Genomic DNA, 22,594 nt, shown 5'->3' with positions numbered 1-22,594 from the left:
GTATACATATTAGGTATCACCATGTCGGTAAGAAACTTAACTATAAAAATACAACATGACCTAACCCCTCAGATGAACACAGTCAAAAAAAAATATAAAAACGGTGTAGAAAAGCAATTTTTGTGTCACCTTACATCACAAAAAGTGTAATAGCAAGCGATCAAAAAGTCATATGCACCCCAAAATAGTGCCAATAAAACCGTCCTCTCATCCCGCAAAAAATGAGCCCCTACCTAAGACAATCGGCAAAAAAAATAAAAAATGAAAAAGATATTATAGTGTAAACCCCCCCCCCCAAAAAAACATACACATATTAGGTATTGCCACGTCTGTAATAATCTGCTCTATAAAAAATAACACATGACCTAACCCCTCAGATGAACACAGTCAAAAAAAAAAAAAAAAACGTGCCAAAACAGCTATTTTTTGCCAAATTTTACATTTCAATCAATTTTTTCCATTAACAAAGCATTGATTAACAGTCAAACAAAGCTCTATATTTATTGCCCTGATTCTGTAGTTTACAGAAACACCCTATTTGTGGTTGTAAAATGTTGTATGGCCAAACGGCAGGGCGCACAAGGAAAGGAGCGCCATATGGTTTTTGGAAGGCAGATTTTGCTGGACTGGTTTTTTGACACCATGTCCCATTGGAAGCCCCCCTGATGCACCCCTAGAGTAGAAACTCCATAAAATTGACCCCATCTAAGAAACTACATCCTTCAAGGTATTCAAAACTGAATTTGCAAACTTTATTAACCCTTTAGGTGTTCCACAAGAGTTATTGGCAAATGGAGATGAAATTTCAGAATTTCAATTTTTTGTAACCTTGCCTCACAAAAATGTAATAAAGAGCAACCAAAAATCATATGCACCCTAAAAATAGTCCCAACAAAACTGCCACCTTATCCTGTAGTTTCTAAAATGGGGTAAATTTTGGGGAGTTTCTACTCTAGGGGTGCATCAGGGGGGCTTCAAATGAGACATGGTGTAAATAAACCAGTCCAGCAAAATATGCCTTCCAGAAACCATATGATGTTACTTTCCTTCTGCGCCACGCCGTGTGCCTGTACAGTAGTTTACGACCACATATGGGGTGTTTCTTCCAACAGCTGGACAGCTGCAGGTTTAGCATGCCTGCTTTAGAACATGTAACTGCGGCCGTGAACGGCAAATAAGTAGTTTTTTTTGCCACTAATTCACGTTAAAAAAAAGGCTGTAATTTTCTCACTTCTCCACACAACGACTAATATAAGCCCCCCACCCCCCTGCTGCCTGCTTTAGAACATATAACTGCGGCTGTAAACGGCAAATAATATATTTTTTTGCCACTAATACACGCCAAAAAGGGCTGTAATTTTCTCTCTAACACACAACGGCTAATAAGCCCCCTTTTTTCCCCCACTAATGCACGACAAAAAAGGCTTTAGAACATATACCATATATTTGCTTTATAAGATGCACCTGATGATAAAACACACCTAGGTTTTTGAGGAGGAAAATAAGAAAAACTAATATTTTGAACCAAAAGATGTGCTTTTGAACTAATGGTGGTCTGTGGATGACACAGTTATAGAGGGGATCTGTGGATGACACTGTTATGGGGGGCATCTGTGGATGGCGCACTGTTATGGGGGATCTGTGGAAGACATTGTTATGGTGATCTGTGGATGATACTGTTATGGGGATATCTGTAGATATCACTGTTATAGCGGGATCTGTGGATGACACATATATAGCATGTTATGCTATATATGTGTCATCCACAGATCCCCCCATAAGTGTCCCTGTGTAAATAGTGACCCCCAATACACCGGCCCCGCGCACAGCAGTCTATGTAAAGGGACGCGACTGTACAGGGAATCGCAGTGACGGAGGCGGCGCTCAGCTGTCAGCATGGAGGAAACAGGTACACCAGCATGAGTAGCCCGGACACTGTGCAGCATGTGAGCCCCGGAGTGTAGTCTGCTCTGCCCCTGCCATCAGCCCGCACTCTAGTGAAGGATGAGCCAACAGTCATATATTCCTTAACCTGTGGGTTAACTTTGTTAAGGTAGCGCAATCCTCTGCAGTAATACTCACTACCGTAGCAGGCCGGTCAGCAGCGTAACGTCACTCACTCCCTCACTCGCCTGCTCCTCCCACTTTATTAATGAAGCAGGCGGAGCAGGCGAATGAGGGAGTGAGTGATGTTAAGCTGTTGGCCGGCCTGCTGCGGTAGTTTGATAGTGAGTACAGCTGCAGAGGATTGCGCTACTTTAACAAAGCTAACCCACTGGTTAAGGATTAAATGACTACACTTTACATATGAAGACTGCTGTGCGCGGGGCCTCGCTGCGATTGCAACATCAATGGCCCGCCTCTAGCCCCTCCTCCCTCTCCGCTGATACAACGCAGGACGCAACAAGGTTGACCCTCCTAGCTATAGTCTCCACTGGCCCGCACTCTAGGGTTACAATATTAGGGGGGCTGCCTGGATGAAAACGGGGGTATGTCTGGGTTCAGCTCTAAACCCGAAAAACCCCTTTAAAAAGACAAATCTGTCTAGCTATTGAACTGTTTGGCATTGAGAAGGATTTATTTAGTTAGATTTCGTATTTAGCAGTACCTATTTTAGTACCACATACAGTGTTATGCAAAGGTATGGGCACCCCTCGTCAAAATTAGTGTTAGTGTGAACAGTTAAGCAAGCTGAAGATGTAATGTTCTTCAAAAAGCATAGTTAAAGATGAAACACACTTTTCAACATTTTAAGAAATGTATTATTTTGCTTTTATACAATTTTAGAGTGAAAAAAGGAAAGTAGTACCTTGAAAAAGTATGGGAACCCAAGGAAAAGTGAGCACTCAGATAACTTTGACCTTAAATAGCTTGTTAGGGTTAAGGCCTGTTCACATGCACTGTTAGGAAAGGCCAAGTGATGCAAATTTCAAAGATTTATAAAAAACAAAACTCCAAAACTTCTCCTCTCCTCCTTGTCGCAAAAAACAGCAGCCATGGTCTCTTCTAAGGAGCTGCCCTACACTCTGAAAATGAAAATGGTTTCAGACAAAGCTACTCATGGGATTGCTAGAAAGGCAAATCAGAACCCACACTTGACTGCAAAAAACAATCTGGAGGATTTAGCAGACGCTGGTACATTGTTCTACTGTTCAGCAACACCCTTACATATATGGCCTTTAGGTAAAAGTCATCAAACGAAAAAAAAATTCTGCATCAGAGGTTTGCAAAAGAAAATCTAAACAAACCTGATGCATATTAGAAACAAGTTCTGTGGACTCATGAGGTCACATATGGACACATTGAGCAAAGATATGTTTGGGGAAAAAAGGGCACAGAATTTCATGAAAAGAAAATCATGCTTTGGGGTTGTGTTGCAGCCAATGGCACAGGAACACTTTATGGGTGGAGTAAATTCCAGCAAATTATGGAAGCAAACATAACACCAACTATAAAAGAACTGAAGTTGAAAAGAGGATGGCTTCTACAAATGGATAATGGTCCTAACCGTACCTCAAAATCCCCTTTACACTATCTCAAGAGGTGCAGGTTGAAGGTTGTAGCATGGCTCTCACAGTTCCCTGATCTGAACATCATTGAAAATCTGTGGACCTCAAAAGAGCAGGAATGTCACTGAATGATAAGACTTTTGCAGGGAAGAATGGATGAAAATCCCTCAAATAAGAAATTGAAGACTCTTGGCTGGCTACAAAAAGTGTTTACAAGCTGTGATACTTTCCAAAGGTGGTGCCACTAGGTACTAACCATGCAGGGTGTCCAAAGTTTTCCTTTGGACAATTTTTCTTTTTTGTTATTTTGAAAATGTAAAAGATTAACATAAAAATAGTTCTTGCTTAAAATACAAAGGGAATGTGTCATCTTTAAATTTGTGTCTTTTACTTAAAGGGGTTGTCTGGGTTCAGAGCTGAACCCGGACATATCCCCCTCTTCCCCTACTCAGCCTCTCCGACATGAGCATTGGAGCATGAAATGTTCGATGCTCTCCCTTGCCCTGTGCTGTTTAGCGCAGGACAAGGGCTTTTTGTTTACATTTTCACACTGCTAGGGCCATGGCTGGTACTGTGTATATACTACAGCTGGTACTATGGCTGGTGCTGTTACCAAATCTATTTTGTGCTATTACCATTTAAGAGATTCCTTCCAACAAAATGGCCACGCACACTGTGTAGACAAAAATTATCCAGACTAAACCCATCCAACTCTTCCTTTTCTTTAAAGCTTTCTACATCTGTATGCAGTAACCCCAGAACAGGGTACTTGAAAACTGTTCTCGTTAATGTTATGCAGTGTTAGTTAATGCTATTTCATATGTTCATGTCTTGTAATGTATTGTATCACCCAGCATATATTTTGCATGGAATAAATGGGGTTACTATGCTTACACCCTTGTAGGAAGTTAGATATGGTCTAGTTAGTGTAGTGCGTTAGCTGAGGAAGATGCATGTGCTCAGTCCGCAGAGGAATAGGCCTACATCCCAGAGAATCATTGTCATTGAGAGATCTGTGGAAAGAAAGCTATCTCTACTTTACAGTCCTCCAGAGAAAGAGATACAGGAAAGAACCAAGAAGGTCCATAATCTGTATGACCAAACATTGGAGTCAGCCAGTAGGGTATTTGCTGATCAAAACTGCTGACTTTACTGCTGTAAGAGGGACATTGCTTAGACACCCTTCACACTTGGACATGACTTCGCCAGTTGTATCTCAACCATGTAAGAGAAATATTGCCAGCCATAGATTCTACACACAGAGAGAGACTGATTTGGGGAAGATAGAGAGGATTGAGTACTATGTTCCCCATCCTTGCTCAATTCCATACTTTGCTTTCTCACTCCAATTGTACTAACGAAAAAAAAGAAAAAGAAAAAAAACACGCTAAAGGCCTCAATATACACCCAAGAAAATAAAAAGCCAAAAGGCAAACAACGATCACCAAAATACCTACCATTCCAAATATAAACCCAGTAAATGCATACTGTCGGCATGAACCAGAGGCAGTTAGAACACTGATTCCAGCCCCATCATCCCCTTTTTATTTCTACTTTTAAAGAACCTAGATGCTCTGTGGAACCCACAGCAAGAAGAACACTCATGCTTAAATTTACATTTTGCTCCAAAAGTATATACCTCTTCATTAAACAAGAATCACAACCCCCACTGTGCTGCTGCCAAGTTTTCTAATATATTGAGAAGGGTTATTCTAACTAACTTTCTGGTTTGACCTGCACCATCACTAATAGGCAAAACAGTATGGGGGAATTTATCCTTTGTGGTGGTTTGGATGTCAATTTTAAGTCTGTCTTTGCTGCTTCAAATTTATGATGTAGCGTTTGGTTTTTATTAAATTTGGCACCAGTATGATGTTGTTTAGCTACTGTCAGTAAAAGTATACTAAGGGATTGCCTGGTGTGAAGATGTGACTTTTTTGTGGCATTTTAAAGTTGCACATATAATATATACATAAGACATAACCCTGTTCTAATCTCTAAACTCAATCAACTCTTCACTCCACTTCAGAAAGTGTTGGGGCTCATCAAGTGCTGCAAAATGTAGCCAAATGTGACACATAATATGCACAAAATGACATAATTTGCAACATCTTTACAGCACTAAACTGGAATACCAATTTTGACAAATGACCCCCTATGTCTTTATCACCAGTTAGAGAAGGTCCTTGAGACCTATAACTCTTCTTCTCCTCATCCTTCCTTACCTGTCTAAATTAAGCCGTTCCAAGGGGAGAAGTAAGAATATGCTCACATACTCCCCCCAACAGACCGCATCCCTAACTTTTTTATTTCAATGGGCTCCCAGCAGGCCTTTAAAATAGACATAGACTTTGTCATTGGTAGAATCATTAGTAGACTCATCCAGGCGTGGCATTTCCTTTTCCTTACTCTTTTCCTTGTCCTTCTCCAAATTAAGCATCTAAACAGACATGGGATATGTCATCAGTATTGTATTACCAAAAAAAAACTTAAAGAGGACCTTTCCATGATTGTGACACTGTGAACTAAGAATACAGCCTGGGAGAGCGGCGCCCGGAGATCTCACTGCACTTACTATTATCCCTGGGCGCCGCTCCGTTCTCCTGCTATGCCCTCCGGTATCTCCGGTCACAAAGTTATAGTAGGCAGAGTCTACCCTTGTTCTTCTGTAGCGCTGGCCAATTGCATTGCAGAGCTCACAGCCTGGGAGAAAATAAGGGCAGACTCCGCCTACCATAACTTAGTGACTAAAATCTCCGCCTACTATAACTTAGTGGCCGGAGATACCGGAGGGCATAGCGGGAGAACGGAGCAGCGCCCAGGGATAATAGTAAGTGCTGTGAGATCCCTGGGCGCCGCTCTCCATGTCTGTATTCTTAGTTCACAGTGTCATAATCGGTGAAAGGTCCTCTATAAGTACACTGTCTACATTTTAAACAGTATTAGTGAATCTGCCTCTACATGGCCGAAAGTATGTGTACACCCTAATATAAGTACTGAGTTTAGGTTCTCAGCCACACCCTTTGAAAACAGTTGCATAAAGTCAAGCACATAGCCATGCACTTTCCATAGAAAAACATTGGGTAGTATGGGTCACAGTGATTTCAAATGTGGTACTGTCTTAGGATGCTACCTTAGCTGCAGTTTGCAACATTTATGATCTGTTAGATCTGCTCTGGTCAACTATAAAGTTCCTTTTACACCAATAGATAATTGGCTTGGGTAAAAGGTGTCTGCGAGAATGAGGAAACCTCAGAGGCAGCTTAGTCCCATTCTCTACAATGGGCCCGCTTGGCTGTTTTCATAAGCCCAGCCATCTCACCTTGGAGATGGGAGTTGCTGTCATTAACTATTTTCTTTTTACATAATATCAATATATCTTAATACACAAAATGCCTCTTTCTCCATTTGTCAGGCTCCTCTTCTTCCCCTACCTACTACTCTTATTTACTCTAATTCACTGGTAAAATACATTTTCAATGAGGCAAAGATGAAGGTAGATTTTCACTTCACTGAGAATTCAGGTTATAGCAGCTGCTCATAAAAGTTTATAGAGCGGGAAAGAAGCGGGAGCAACTGGAGAGAGAGAGAGGTGCTGCTTGATAGCAAGTGTTTACTTTTACCATAGTGCTAGATTCAAAACTACTGAGCTCAGGAAAAACTGAAAATTGCTGTATTTTTCACCCTATAAGACGCACCTTGGTTTCAGACGAGGATAATAAGAAAATTTTTTTTTCATTGGACCTCAGATCAGACCAGCAATCAGACCTCCAATGTTAATCAGAGCCTTCACCGCTTCCTGGTTCTCCGATGCTATTGAGCTCTTCCATAATGGAAGCGCTCATTAGTATTCACCCCATAAGATGCAGGGACATTTTTCCCCCACTTGGGGGGGGGGGTGTCTTATAGGGCGAAAAATATGGTAGGTATAAAGGCAGCAGAAGGGGAAAACTGTTGATAAATGCAGGATACATGTCATATAATGGCCAGAAATGGGCATACAACATTATCCCATTAAGCTTTATTTATATAAAACTGGAAAATCAATAGCCTAGTATCACAGGTACAGTCCTGATCAAAAGTTTAAGACAACTTGAAAATTGGCAAAAAATCGTATTTAGCATGGCTGGATCTTAACAAGGTTCCAAGTAGAGCTTCAAAATGCAAGAAGAAGAAATAGGAGTGAGACAAAACATTTTTGAGCATTCAATTTAATGAAAACAACGAATAAACTGAAACAGGCTGTTTTTTCAGCTGATCAAAAGTTTAGGACCACACCTCCAAAAAAAACTAACCCTCCCCCAAAACAGAAATCCAACTTCCAAACATGAACTCAGTAATGAGTAGCTCAGCCGTTATTGTTTATCACTTCAAAAATTTGTTTTGGCATGATTGATGCAAGCGTTTCCATGAGGTGAGTGGGAACATTTCTCCAAGTGGTGAAGATGGCCGCACTGTTGTCCATTTTTGTAAACTTCCCTTGCCATCCATCCCCAAAGGTTCTCAATTGGATTTAGATTAGGGGAACACGCAGGATGGGCCAAAAGAGTAATGTTATTCTCGTGGAAGAAGTCCCTTGTCCTGCGGGCATTGCGTACTGTAGCGTTGTCCTGTTGAAAAACCCAGTCGTTACCACACAGACGAGGCCCTCAGTCATGAGGAATGCTCTCTGCAACATCTGGACATAGCCAGCGGCCGTTTGACGCCCTTGCACTTCCTGAAGCTCCATTGTTCCACTGAAGAAAAAAGCACCCCAGACCATTATGGCGCTCCCTCCACTGTGGCGCGTAGAAAACATCTCAGGTGGGATCTGCTTGTCATGCCAGTAACATTGGAAACCATCAGGACCATCCAGGTAAAAAAAATTCTCATCAGAGAATAAAACTTTCTTCCACCTTTGAATGTCCCATGTTTGGTGCTCTCTTGCAAAGTCCAAACGAGCAGTTCTGTGGCGTTCAAGGAGGAGAGGTCTTTAAAGACGTTTTTTGTTTTGAAGCCCTTCAGTCTCAGATGCCGTCTGATGGTTATGGGGCTGCAGTCAGCACCAGTAAGGGACTTAATTTGGGTCGAGGATCATTCAGTGTCTTGACGGACAGCCAATTGGATCCTCCGGCTCAGTGATGATGAAATTTTCGTCCCACCTCAGCAGCGATGGCGCGCTGTGAGAGACCCTGCTTATGCAGTTCAACAACTCGACCACGTTCAAAAAGGGAGAGTTTTTTTGCCTTTGCCATCACTACGTGTGACTACCTGACAGAAAATGACAATGAATCCACATCTTTGCACAGATTTGGCCTTTTAAAGGCATGTGGTCCTAAAATTTGGATCAGCTGAAAAACAGCCTGTTTCTGTTTAATCGTTATTTTCAATTAATTGAATGCTCAAATGTTTTTTTGTCTCACTCTCATTTCTTCTTGTTGCATGTTGAAGCTCTACTTGGAACCTTGTTAAGCTCCAACAATGTAAAATATGATTTTTTGCCATTTTTCAAGTGGTCTTAAACTTTTGATCAGAACTGTATTAATATGTGCATGGCATATAATAAATAATAATGTTTTTCTGTTTTATTTTATGTACAGAGGTTTATAGGTTTAATCCTATTATTTTGCTATCACAGCTCCAGAAATGTTCTACCCAAGAGGTCAGATCTGCTATTCTTTTGCTGTTGACTGGTGGTCCTTGGGAGTTACAGCATATGAGCTTCTAAGAGGCAGGGTACGTCATCCTCATAGCATAGGCATTCTTTGATCATTTTATTCTACTTGTACAAATGTTTTTTGTTATTATTACATTATTGTTCACAATGTGATTACTGCCATGGTAGCTGCAAAGATACATAGAGAGAGGTCCTTTCATCAGAAGGCAATTAGCATTTTCAGCAGAACAGCATATTCTCAGTTTCTGAGAAATCATTCTGCATACATTTTTATTAGAGGTGCTTTGCTTTATGAATATAAATGAGTATATTTCTAAATTAGCCATATTTGCTTGTTTTACTGTGTGAAGACCATGGATATTATTAGGGAAGAGTGTTTGACTAGTCTGCACCAGTAGTGGACAACCTGCGGCTCTCCAGAAGCTGGACATAACTAGTCTATGCAATGCCAGTAAACCATGTTATGGCTTTATGGCTTTTACTTTACAAACTCATTTTGATTCATGGAAATGACCTCAACTCCTACACATAAGGAAGTATGCACAATTTAGAGGAATGTACTCTACAGCTAGATAAAGGTAGTTAATCCAATATAAAATACCACATCTCATACCCACAGTTGGTTGTATAAGTGTACTTACTATACAATACATTTCCCCACAGTTATGTACTCCTTATATCATAAAGCACATCCTGCATCATACCCAATGTACTGTATATGAATACTCCTCTAATATGTCATCTGTATACAGTAGTGAGTAATTCTGTTACATTATTACTGTAATTATGTTTGCTTTTTTACCCAGAGACCTTTTCACATTCACTCAAGTAGTGCAGCAACAGACATAGTCAATGTGTTTCATACAGCGACTGTTACTTATCCTCCTGCCTGGTCCAAAGAAATGGTTTCATTACTGCACAAGGTAAGGTATTGCCAAGTCTAAGCTACTACAGATGCTGACTAATGTTACAGACAGACTTGAGTTATGATGAACCCCTTCCCCCGATCAGTTACCTGGTCTGTAGGAGGTATGCTAGATCTGCACATTGTAGGACACCATAAAATACAAAGTTCTTCCTTCACGTCACACATTACCTTGGAGTTATAAAGGAAATGTGTCAGCAGTTAAAAACAGCTAGTAACTCATATCTTTTTATCTCATCTGTTTTTATTTTCTAATAATATTTTTTATTATATTTCCTGAACATAATTATGTGGCTGCCATCTTGCCTGAGCTGTTATTAACAGCATTTAGAGCAGTGGAGCACAGCCCACGGCCTGCAGACCAAGTGTGGTGGTTTGCGGCCCACGTCCTGCTGGACAGAAATACAGCTGAACATGCTGTTAGTCTAATCCTATCTGTAATGATAAGCAGATAATGACAGTAAGTGATCTGTACAGACCATGGCGTGGCTCAGAGTTTTTTTTTTTGTTTTAAATATAAGAAAAAGGACAATTATAAAAAAATCTCTCTTTTTTTTTTTTTTTATATGTGTAACATAAAAACATGATTTAAACAATAGATCATTTTCTGATGACACATTCCTTTAAGGAACATAGTCTTTTAGTACTCTCAGTAAGCGAGATTAAAATAAGTGGTAATTACCTATTTCTTTTGTGTGAAAGGTTTAGGACTGGCCACATTGTACTGTAGCCCACCCACACTGGCCAGTGGCCACATGACTTTGTCGGTAGATCATTCTCAAGTGATGTCAGCCTGGGAAAGGTTGAAATTGATGGAAGCTTGTTTTTGCTCAACCTAATTATCTACATAAATGGAGATTATATTGACATATTTAAGTTATCTCGCACACAATGTGATATCAGGCGTGGAGAGATTCTAGGACATACTGTACATTGTAACAGCTGATGCACTCATATGATGACTTAAAGGGGTTCTGCCTCCGTATTTTACACACAGGTGTCTTCAGTACTCAGTAAAACGCCGAAGCCTGTTTTCTAAAAACAAAGAAACCCAATGAAATATATTACAAAATATGTTTAACACCACTGTCCCTACACTATGTTAAAAATAACTGTCCACTTGAATAGAGCTTAGCCCCGCAGTAAACAGTGAGAAGGCCGCGGCGCTCTTGGAGCGCCGCTGCCTTCTCAAACAGCTGATCGGCGGGGGTCCCGGGTGTCGGACCCCCACCGATCAGATGCTGATGATCTATCCAGAGGACAGATGACGTCCCTGTGCATTCCATATTTTGCAGAACGGAACAGCTGGCCCCTAATAGAACAGTACTACCCTTGTCTGTAATGCGGACAATAATAGGACATGTTCTATATTTTTGCGGAATGGAAATATGCACACACGGAAAGCACACAGAGTAACTTCCGTTTTTGGCGGACCCATTGAAATGAATGGTTCCGCATACGTTCTGTAAAAAAAAACAGAAGGGACACGGAAATAAATTACATTTGTGTGCATGAGCACTAAGAGTTAGGGTGCACTCTTATGTGCCAGTAGGTAATTTGTCATAAAACACATGCATGGTTTGCCACAAATTTTTGCCCATGTGCATTTTATGCCACAATTTTTTTTTATGTGGGTTTGTCATCACAGCAGGTAATGCACAAAAACATATTTTTTCTTATCATGGTAAAACCCAGTAGGTAGGTCACTTTAGTGTCTCTGAAATAGCCCCGTAATCTTTTTGTCACAGTACTTATAGTAATTTTAGCTATAATAGGCCATGATGGATGAAGAGTACTTGGTATTATATACGACAGAGTTAGGACTTTAGGATTTTGATTTATGTCCTAGGATTTATCATCCATTGAATCACTAACTGTTTCATCTAAACGTCTTCTTTCTTTCCATACTGTTGCCTCCAACATAGAACTATTAATATAAGTGATTTTTATTTTTGGCTATGTTTTTGTAAGCATTAGAGGATCTGGATGCTGCCATTTACTATCTAGTGTGCATTTATCATCTGTCGTCCCAACAGCAATCACACTGACCTACCATTGTTAAGTTTACAGCAAATTTCAGTTAATGTTTCTGTCTCCTTGTTCTCTCAGCTATTTTTCTTGTGGTTTTGCAGTGTCTTTTCCCCAGCTGGGTAATTCACATAATCACAAAACAGATTATTTGCGACAATTACCTGGGGAGCCTGGAACATTTACTTGTCCCAACTGTCTGTCTGTGTATCATTCACATCAAAGCCTTAGCATCTTTCTCGTCACCTGCTGAAAACACCATTGTTCCGCACACGAAAACAAATAATCCCGCCGTGTAGATTATTGGTAAAGAAAATAGCAGACATCTCTAGAAATTTTCATTTCAGATTTCTACTAAATAAAAAAAGGCTACAATGTAATTACCATGTTGGTACATCATTTTGTCAATCCCTATTACATAGTAAAATTACAGGAAACTTCTTTATGAAGCATTCACTGTCAGTGCCGTACTAAAACATACTGGGCAATGGGAGGAAACCTCTCATTAACTGGTTGCTTCTGTGTAAACGGCACAGAAATACAAATTTATTGAATAAGCCTAAAACTGGCCATACGCAGAATATACAAAAAAGAAGAGAAAATGGATTGCATATTCACATGCCATAAGCAGAACTTGTTCAGTCAATAGCTAACTCTGTACCCCCTTACTTGTCATGTCATCTTCATCGACAATAGGAGGCCCTCATACATATTAGGCTACTTTCACACTAGCGTTCGGGTGTCCGCTTGTGAGCTCCGTTTGAAGGGGCTCACAAGCGTCCCCGAACGCATCCGTCCATCGCTAATGCATTCTGAGTGGACGCGGATCCGCTCAGAATGCATCAGTCTGGCAGCGTTCAGCCTCCGCTCAGCAGGCCGTGCGGAGGCGTGCGGATCCGTCCAGATTTACAATGTAAGTCAATGGGGACGGATCCGCTTGATGATGACACAATATGGCTCAATCTTCAAACGGATCCGTCCCCCATTGACTTTCAATGTAAAGTCTGGACGGATCTGTCTGCGGCTACTTTCACACTTAGAAATTTTTTAACAATATAATGCAGACGGATCCGTTCTGAACGGAGCCACCGTCTGCATTATATGAGCGGATCCGTCTCAGACGGATCCGCTCTGAACGCAAGTGTGAAAGTAGCCTTAGATGGACAGACAATCTAAATTTGTCATGTTTGAAAGAAATTCAAGAGATCCGCTCACCTCTGTTGCCCTCAGGGTAGGTGCACCAAACAGAATTTGAGATCACCCCTCAAAAAATGGTTAAATTGTAGACTAAATATGAATGGGCACTCGTATAAGGAGGTATAGGACACACTTTAATATTAAAATTAATTAATAATAAAAATACAGTTCATACATAAAAATGTTCTATTAAATGACGCACAGTCCTGACTTGAAACTGAAGCTGGCGGTCCAAATGCCCAAGTTGTGATAGCTGATGGTTAATCCTGATTGCAGGAAAAAGGGGTTATTGGAACGGCAAGCTTCTGCTAAGTCAGGCAAGATTGTTGTACAACAAAATACGTATATAAAATGCTTAACACATTTGGCTAAACACAGTAAAAATACTATAAATTTGGTCCTATATATGGGAATGCACGGTACGTGCTCGTTTGTCACTGGGTACTTGTCTCAATAGGTTTATGGCCTATATCCAGAAATGGTATTTCACATATGTAGCAGTCTCTATAGAAAAGATAGGCTTCCTTTTATATTTTGACTGTTGCTATAATTGTATCAAAGTTCAGTCTTTAGATGCGGTTGATGTCTTTCCTCCTGGTATTTAAATGTGGTAACTTTGACCCACTATGTGGGCTTACCTTTGCCTGCGTGCCTCTGCTCGTTCGGTGGGTTTGCGATCCACGATGTATGCCGGCGTCCCGGCTCTGGAATTCACTGAGTCCCACGTGTCTCTCAGCTGGCTTGCAGGGTTTGGTTCAGTAGGAGGATTGCGTATCCGACGCAGGTTGATAACGTCTTAAGGTTTCTGTTCTTACGGGATAAGACCGTTCTTTTTTCTTTATAGTGCACTATTTGTTTATAGATAATCTTTAATCCAGGGTATTCCGCCAGACGCGTTTCGGGGAGACGCTGTCCCCTTCCTCAGTGGCATACCCCAAATCTTTCAACAGTCTCAATTTATACTGACTTACGATCTGTTTCAAAAGCCGATCTGGATTTTAATTGTATCCCAAAAAGCCGGTCTGGATCTGGCTTTTTTGTTCCATGTTTCATTTGCGTTTTTACTGCGGTTCTTTTCGCTAAGTTGCCTTTTTTTCTTGATCTTTCTTATATGTTTAAATAGTAGACTGTTAGACATTATTTCAACATAATTTCTCATAAATTTTTCTATTTTCCCATGTATAGGTTTTCTTTTCTTCACATATCATTAAAAATCAATTGTCACTTCTAAAGAAACACTCTATAAAAGAATTCAATTAAAATAAATAAATAGATGCGAATTTACAGCTTTGATGTTCCCTCTTTGTCAACAGGTGTTCACAAATTCATTTACAAGAAAAAACGCATGTGCGGTTTTGTTGAGTTTTTTTGGAAATTGCCTGCGTTTTAATTCCTATACTATTCTTGGGGTTCCCAGATTGTTCAAATTCATAAAGGGCCAATTCAAATGCTTCATATATCAATTTTCCTAAACACATTTCATCCTTTCTCTTAGATATAGAGGAAAGAAGGGAAAGGGGTGGCCTATGTGGGGTGGAGGGAGAGTTGCAGTGCTGCAAAACAGCCAAACTTGCAACTCTCCATCGACGCCCACACAGACCACCCATGTCTATATGAAGCCGAATATTTCCAATTCGGCATTTAAGCCTCTTGGTAACATGCTACCAAATTCGTAAATTTTTCTCGATTCTGCCCGCGATAATCTTTCAATTTGGTTGCCTCCCCACCAATGCTTCTCAACCTTCTCCAGTGCCATAAAGGAGAGACCCCTAGGGTCTTGATTGTGTGCATCCTTGAAGTGTCTGGACAGCGAGTGTTTGTCATAACCTTTACTGATATTATTCAGGTGTTCTGCTATCCTGACCCTCAAGGTGCGTTTAGTTCTCCCTATGTATTGTCTATGACAAGGGCACTGGACCAGATATCTAACATTATTGGAATTACAGGTGAGAAAATGTTTAATTGTCATTGAGTGGGAGTTCTGTGTAGAGACAACTGATGTGGTTTTTCTCGGGAATTTGGTTTTTTTACATCCCAAGCATTTTCCACATCTGAAGAAGCCTTTGGGTTGAAGCCAGTTGGTAATTGTACTTTTTTTTTGTCTATCTTTTACTGAAGGGGCTACTTGAATCCCTAAATTTGGGGCCCTTGAGTAAATTATTTTCGGTGTTAAAGGCAAAAGCATCCCTATTGTTTTGTCGTTATATAAATGGTGCCAATGTGACTTTATAATGCGTTCGACCTGTCTTGCCTGGATATTATATGGCAAAATAATCCGAAAGCTTGGGTCTTCTTCCTGTTTTGTTTTTTGTACTGGTTGAAAAAAGGTGTTTCTATCCAAATTCTTTACTTTCTCTAAATTTGTCATGTGTCTGCTAATATTCCTGAAAAAAAATGTCTAGTAGAAATCCTGCAAGGAGCACAATGGTTAATCTCTTGCTGATCTGTTCTATTGTTGGCTGAGGATTTTCTGAGTGGGGTGGGGCTTAGTGAAGGGGTGGGGCTTAACCTCCTTTCTGCAGACAGAGCAAAGCCAGGTGTCTTGTCAGATAACTATAAATTCCGGACAATCCCCCAGTTGTTGTAAAATAAAAAATGATGCTATAATCGCCTCTTTTTCTGGCACCATTGTCTGCACTGCCGGTACGGTCCTCCTGCTGCTTGTTTCCAAATAGCAGCAGTAATGTTCAATTATATCTGCCAAACTCAAAAATGTAAAAATATTTAAAGGGATTTTTTTTAAAAATATATTTATCTGCTCCTTGCCACTCCATTCAATCTCCACAGCTTCTACGTTGTCTTCACTGAACTTTCATTCCCCACATTTAAACTTCCAGCACAGACGGAGTCACATGCACTGCTACAGGCAATGGCTGGCCTCAATGTTGACATGTCCCTAAGCATCATGTGACCCAGTGGTGCAATAATCCCTGTCCATGCAGTAAGTTTACATGCAGGGACTGAAAGTCCAGTAAAGACACCATAGGCGCCATAAAGCCTGAAGGGAATGGCAAGGAACAGGTAGTTCTAGCTCTCTTCCCTCCACCAAAATCCCAGACAACCCATTTAATGTAAGAACTCACATGGTAGAATCAACTAAAAGGAATAATTGGAATAATTTTAAAGCTCGATTTGCATTTTGTCTGGTTCCATTAGTGTTCCTTTAAGATACTTTTTATATATTGCAGTTGCTAGACAGAAATCCAGAGGAGCGCCTTTCATGCCTTAAAGATATTCAGAACTTTTCTGGATTAACAGATATTAACTGGAATATGGTCCTGCAGAAAAAAATGATGCCAGGATTTACACCTACGGTAAGATCAGAAAATTTTACATGATCTCATCATGCTGTTAAGGCTGTAAGCTGCAATTGACTGTGGACGTGCTGCTGCTGTTGTATACTCTCACATTGCATTTTTAGTCTGTGTTTAAAACAAGTGTTTTTTTTTGCACCAAAACGAATGAGTGTTTTTTAGAAATTTGTTTGTCAGCCCTTGTAATAACCTGGAATACAGACCATGATGTGTTAACTATAACATTTGTATTTTTGGTAGCAGATTTATGCTGCAGTGTAAGGCCTCATGCACACGACTGTTCCGTTTTTTTTTCTTAACAATTCAGAGGTTGGATTCCTCGCTACTAGTCTCGCTGCAATCCCATGAACAATGGCTGTACTGCTACACAGTGATTGTTGGTGGTGTGAAGGGTGTAGTCATGAACATCGCCGTTCAACCCAAGCCTAAAGCTCTGCCCTTGTAGTTGCCTATGTAGTGCTCACTCTAGACACACGTACTAGGGTCAGTTTAATTGAAATAAAATTAATGTACCAGTATGAGATTGGAATGTGAGAGGAAACTGGAGGAAACAATGCAAACACAGTATGAGGAGCACATACAAGCCATACAGATGTCCTTCATCGGATTAAAATCCTGGACCATTATGCCAGTAAATTATGCCTAGTATGCCATGAAGTAAAGACTTGTGACATATGTATATGCTGGTCATATGCAAATTATAAAATATGAATTATTGTCTTCTGAGCCAGTGCTAATTATTTGTAACAGTGTACAGTACAGTAATGTCTTAAACAGGACCCGTCGCATCATCACAGAATGGAAATACCTTTACAGCTAAATCGTCACCAGTTCTGGAGCTGTTTTTTTTCTTGCCCCCTTGCTGATTTGCCCACAATTGGTGCCGTTAGTTTAAGCACCCGATACTAGTGAATTGTCAGGTAGGCAGCTGTAAAGGTATGCTATCAGTTCTAGTTCTGCGAGGACGTGACTGGCCCTCTTCAAATAAATTTTCCCACCACTATAAAATATAAGTTCTCTCTACTTAGTAGAATATGTCGTAACCATGATTAGCAGGGGTCTAATTTCTATCACTGCCATCAATGAATAGAAGAAAATATCTTATGCCCAGGATTTATTGTTATTCATGTTTTATGTAACCAGAAAGGGCGACTTAACTGTGATCCAACATTTGAGCTTGAAGAAATGATACTAGAATCTAAACCTTTACACAAGAAAAAGAAGAGACTAGCCAAGAGGGTGAAGAACAATGGGAAAAGTCCTGCAGCAATGGTGAGATTTTTTTTTTAAATACATTTTGACTAGGAGTATAGAGGGCTTAATTCTTAAAAGGTTGGCCAATATTACCTAAGTATAACAGAATGATTTCTGTGGAGTGCTTCCTGGAGGTGCACCACTGCTGGACCTTTTTGTTTTATTGCGAGCTAATGCAGTGAGTGGAAGATTCATCACTCGGCCACTCAAGTCACGTTCAGTATTTTCAAAAACCTGTTCCAATACAAAAAAAACTAAAACACTGTGTGCTGCCTGACAGGAAACTCCCCAATATGTAGTATATGCAAATGCAAGAGCGTAGTTGGTAGTGAAGCCAAATCCCCTCACCACCTAGTCAGCTCTGCAAGTGGTGGTAACCAGGCCTGCTCATATTTTGGGACAGGTTGCTGGCAGCCATTTTAAATCATTCCAGGAGAACCCTTTAAGATTGTAGAAGATTGTAATATACTTATCATTCTGAAGTTGCATGGATTAGTCACAAAGAGTAGACAGCCTCCCTGCAGCAAACGTATGGGAACTAAAACATGAAAAACCTCAGGACTCAGCTGGAAAAGCTTGGAATTGTACATTAAAATGTGATGTGTAATATAAAATAAATGTGTAATAATAAGTTGCATGTGAATAAGCAAGTAATTTAATCTAAGCAGAAAAGGAAACCTATTATGGTAGCTGGATACATGGGGTATTGATGATGCTTAAACATTAGAACTCTTTAAAGAGTTAAAGAATATAAAGTGATCTTGTCTGAGGAAGGGGCTAAGGTAGGCAGTATGTAGGTGCAAGATTTAATTCTAATTTGACCTGTAATGGTAATTCAGATGATGCTTGCTCTAGGGTGAATTCTGCAGTTCTTGCTTCTATATAATATTTCAGAAAATTTGAAACTGGCAAACTTCCAAATCTATTGTGGATGGATACAATATTGCATTGAATATGTCCCATACAAATTTTAAAATATTCCTCTTTAATACAAGCAATTCCCTGAACTGTAGATAAAAGGTATTGGCAGTGTGCTAAAGGGATACAGTAATTGTGTTAAAACCACCATCTTTATAGTATGGACCCTAGTTAAATCCAAGAGAGGTCTACTAAATACCTTTTCGTCAAATCCTACGTAATCCACCTACAATGTATAATCTGGGACAATGAAGTGCATACAGTCTATCCAGGAACCTAAATATGGAAGTTGGTAGTGCTGAAAACTGAAATTAATAAAAAAAAATTGTATTTGGGGTTGTTTGGCAAGAAATAACCTTTAATAGCATCCTGTTATATTTAAGACCAAAATTGTCAAGTCTTCTAGGGCACAAAATAGGTTGCGCAGGGAGGTTAGTGGTCTTGTGAGGGTAAATATTAAGTTAATCGGAACTCAATTAAATCTACTAATGTGGGGAAGTAAGTACAGATTTCTTATAGTGGTGTGCCGATAACACATATGAGCCTGGACTTTTTCCTGATATAATTTATAAAGACAAGCTCTTCAGCATCGAATAATGTCACAAGCTCTGGAGGAGCAGAGCAGAAGATGGGAGTAATAGTGGTTCTGGATTCAATAAATATGACAGTGGCAGTCTTCACAATGATGCTCCATAGGGCCAGGCCAATAAAAGAAGGCCACAACCTTTCTTCCCTGGGGCACATCCTGATGTTGGGAGTTCCTGCCTGATAGCTTTTGGAATGCCCTTGAGGTTATGGGTGCAAGGCAGGAGATGTAGGTAATGTGGTTGGTGTATGGTGCTGGAGCCAGTAACCAGGCCAGTTGTAGAAAATGAACAAGTGTCTCTTTACTAGAGTGCAGAATGGCAGTTGTAGAACATCCAGTGCAAATAGTTCACAGTGCAAATCCCAATGTATGAATACAGGCCAGGATGTCGATTATTAGTACTATATCCCTCTACCTCTCCAAAGTCTCTATCTGCAGAATCTAAGGCTAGCAATGTTACTCTTGCAATGGTGGCTGTAATTTCCAGTTGATGGGTAAAGGATTAAGATACAACTGGCCAGGTAGTGTCATCGGGTAAAGGGTGTATTAACAATGTCCCTTTCACTGCAGTAAAGTCTTTATCAGCTTTAAACAGCAAATACCTTACTGACTGACACCATTTAGATTCTGGACCTTCTTGGTTTTTTATTTCTGTTTTCTTGGACTACTGTAAAGTAATGTGGCTTGCTTGATGCAAATATATATGAAATTATAGCATATTGCACATTAGCATTTACAGGTTCCCTGACTCATGCATGTAATTTTATATGACTGTCAACTAATCCAGAAATTGTTGATATATTGAGCTGAATTTATTGGGCAATTGGTAGCTAGGGAAACAATTGGCAGAGGGGAGAAGTGGAAGAGAAACATGGGGATTAATCAAGCCGCAGAGTTGGGGATGGATTGGAGGGGTGCAAGAGTGTTAGATGGGAGGAGGATGTTGCAGTAGTCCAGACGGGAGACGTCGAGGGCTTGCACTAGCATTTTTGTTGACTTCGGGTTGAGGAAAGAAAGGGAGGTGGTAAAGGGTTCCTGTCAATACAAAGAGGAGTTGGATGCTATGATGTGCTAATGGCCATCACAACAACTCCTCTTCTCTTTCCAGTGACAGAATGAAGGTAGCTTAACCACCCTATAATTAAATCTAGTTTTCCAGACCACATTTGAACCATGATGCAACTTTGGTTGTCTTTGTATTAACTGGAGACATCTTTGTTACTAGAACTAATTACAGTTTGCAATCATTTTCAGAAGCTTTTATCTGCATGCATTTTTACAGAAGTCTGTCCAGTTTGGCAGCAAAATTAGAGCCAGGTTCCAGTTTGGAGACATTGATGGATGAAACTAGTAAATTGCATTGGGAATATTTAAAATCCTGACATAGATATGAAAGGCACTTAACTTACGTGCTTTTTAAGCCTGTTCAATAAGCAAAACATTAATTACTTTGTAAGTGTTCAGTAAGAGTCAATCAATTAAAGTTTCCTATTTTAATGGTAATCAAAAGTGTTTTCCTTTACAAAGTCATACAATTTAAGTTTTTTTTTACTGGTACGGATTATGGATTGAATTTATCATAGACCGGAATTTTATGGCTTACACCTTGTCATAAATTCGGTATAGTCTCTTGCAGTCCATGTGCCCAGCCTGAAATCTGCCACAGCCCACAACTGCCGTAGATTGCAGCCCTCTTTTACGTCTGAAAGTTTGTTTAAAAGAAAGCCGACTTTTTAGGAAAGTGGCAAGGATGCTGTTGAAACAAGATTTTCAACTTTTTATACCGGAAAACTGGAGTGGGGGGGGGGGGTGATAAATTCCCCTCTATATACTTATTGACTCACTAATTTCTTTATTACCTATCTCTTTAATTTATTATTTCACTTCCCATGTCACTTGACAGACAGTGGCAGCCACTGTGTCTATAGCTTTCAAATTGGTGGTAGTCACATTAGAAGAGGGCTGTGTCCTCTTCTGCACATGCGAAAATATAGGAAACTCTTCTGCCTGTATCTGCATGTGATAAATGCTTTCTATGCCTGGGCATGACAAGACATAGTTAGGGAAGCATTCCGGTGGGTAAGTGATATGGCCATCTTCAGTGTCATGGACATGGTCATATCTAAGGTGAATTCACACTGTACATCCAACAGATGCCTCCGACATATCCACAGTACAGCCATTGTGTAGAATAGTGGATCAGATTGTGCTATTCCATAAAGCTGAATAAAAGTTATACCAACATATATGAGCCCAGTAGAGGCCCAAGTAACACTATTTTGGCATCAGTCTGTGAGCTGGGACCTATGGATACTTTTGACATATTGTGACTGTGGTACACAGGTCATAAGACTGGAGTTTATTACTTTTGCTGTTGGCTGCCAGGAGCTTTCACAGTTCCTTCAGCAAATAAACACTGCAGTCTGAATTCAGCCTTGAAAGCAGATGTATTCCCTTATGTTAGTGTTTAAGAAATATGGTGATGTCATTTTTAGCTTACCGGTAATTAATGTTTTTTTTTTATATATATTATTTATCGTTAAAGAATGGCAATTTACAAAAACACCTGGACAATGTGGAAAGAGATTTCATTGTGTTCAACAGAGAGAAGTAAGTATAGATACGTAAATGATAGACTATCCTCTCTCTATATCCCCTGATTTATAAATGTGCTGGTATAGTATAATAGTTTAACAACTTACATATTGATTTATTAACAACCTCCGCAACTTTTGGCAATTAGACAATTAGATCATGTGACACCCCCAATGAGACTTGCTGGATACTTTTCATTCTAAAGTCTGTTTTCATCAACTACTCTAGCTCCCATTTCTCCTTGGAATGCTCTTTTCCCCCCCTCTTATATCCCATGCTTGAATCCTACTTTCTGCATCCCATGATGTATTAGGGCAGTCAACTTGACATCAGCAGGACATGTGACACTAACTATGCTACTTGTTCTTACCAATGACGCTTGTGCACCCTACATTACAATGCTCGAATGTAAGACACAATCTATAGCAACTGAATATCAAAACAGATTTGCCACAGGCTGCAATGGTAGGCTAATAACTTTACAATAAGGCAGTTTTGCTAAATGGTGGTGCATGGGAAAGTGATATAACAGAGGGATACATTTAAATTAGTGGCACAACCCCATTCACTGTTCCTATGGAAAAATGTTGGTGATGTGGCACTTGTATGAGC

The 22,594-nt window shown here is 40.0% G+C and overlaps 1 protein-coding gene across 1 annotated transcript in view; it reads left to right on the top strand.

The window, feature by feature from the left end:
• The window catches only part of STK32A (serine/threonine kinase 32A), a 283,690-nt gene that overhangs the window by 254,425 nt on the left and 6,671 nt on the right, over window positions 1-22,594 (top strand). Inside the window, exons 8-12 of the mRNA XM_044277548.1 lie at window positions 9,127-9,224; window positions 9,972-10,088; window positions 16,504-16,629; window positions 17,773-17,901; window positions 21,933-21,997. Coding sequence (XP_044133483.1) covers window positions 9,127-9,224; window positions 9,972-10,088; window positions 16,504-16,629; window positions 17,773-17,901; window positions 21,933-21,997 — 535 coding nt within the window. The remainder of the gene's footprint in view (window positions 1-9,126; window positions 9,225-9,971; window positions 10,089-16,503; window positions 16,630-17,772; window positions 17,902-21,932; window positions 21,998-22,594) is intronic.

The sequence above is a fragment of the Bufo gargarizans genome, chromosome 2 (assembly GCF_014858855.1).
Source record: "Bufo gargarizans isolate SCDJY-AF-19 chromosome 2, ASM1485885v1, whole genome shotgun sequence".
Classification (NCBI taxonomy): Eukaryota; Metazoa; Chordata; class Amphibia; order Anura; family Bufonidae; genus Bufo; species Bufo gargarizans.
Note: the sequence above shows the minus strand (reverse complement) of the source record. Positions and strands in the feature narration are given on the sequence as shown.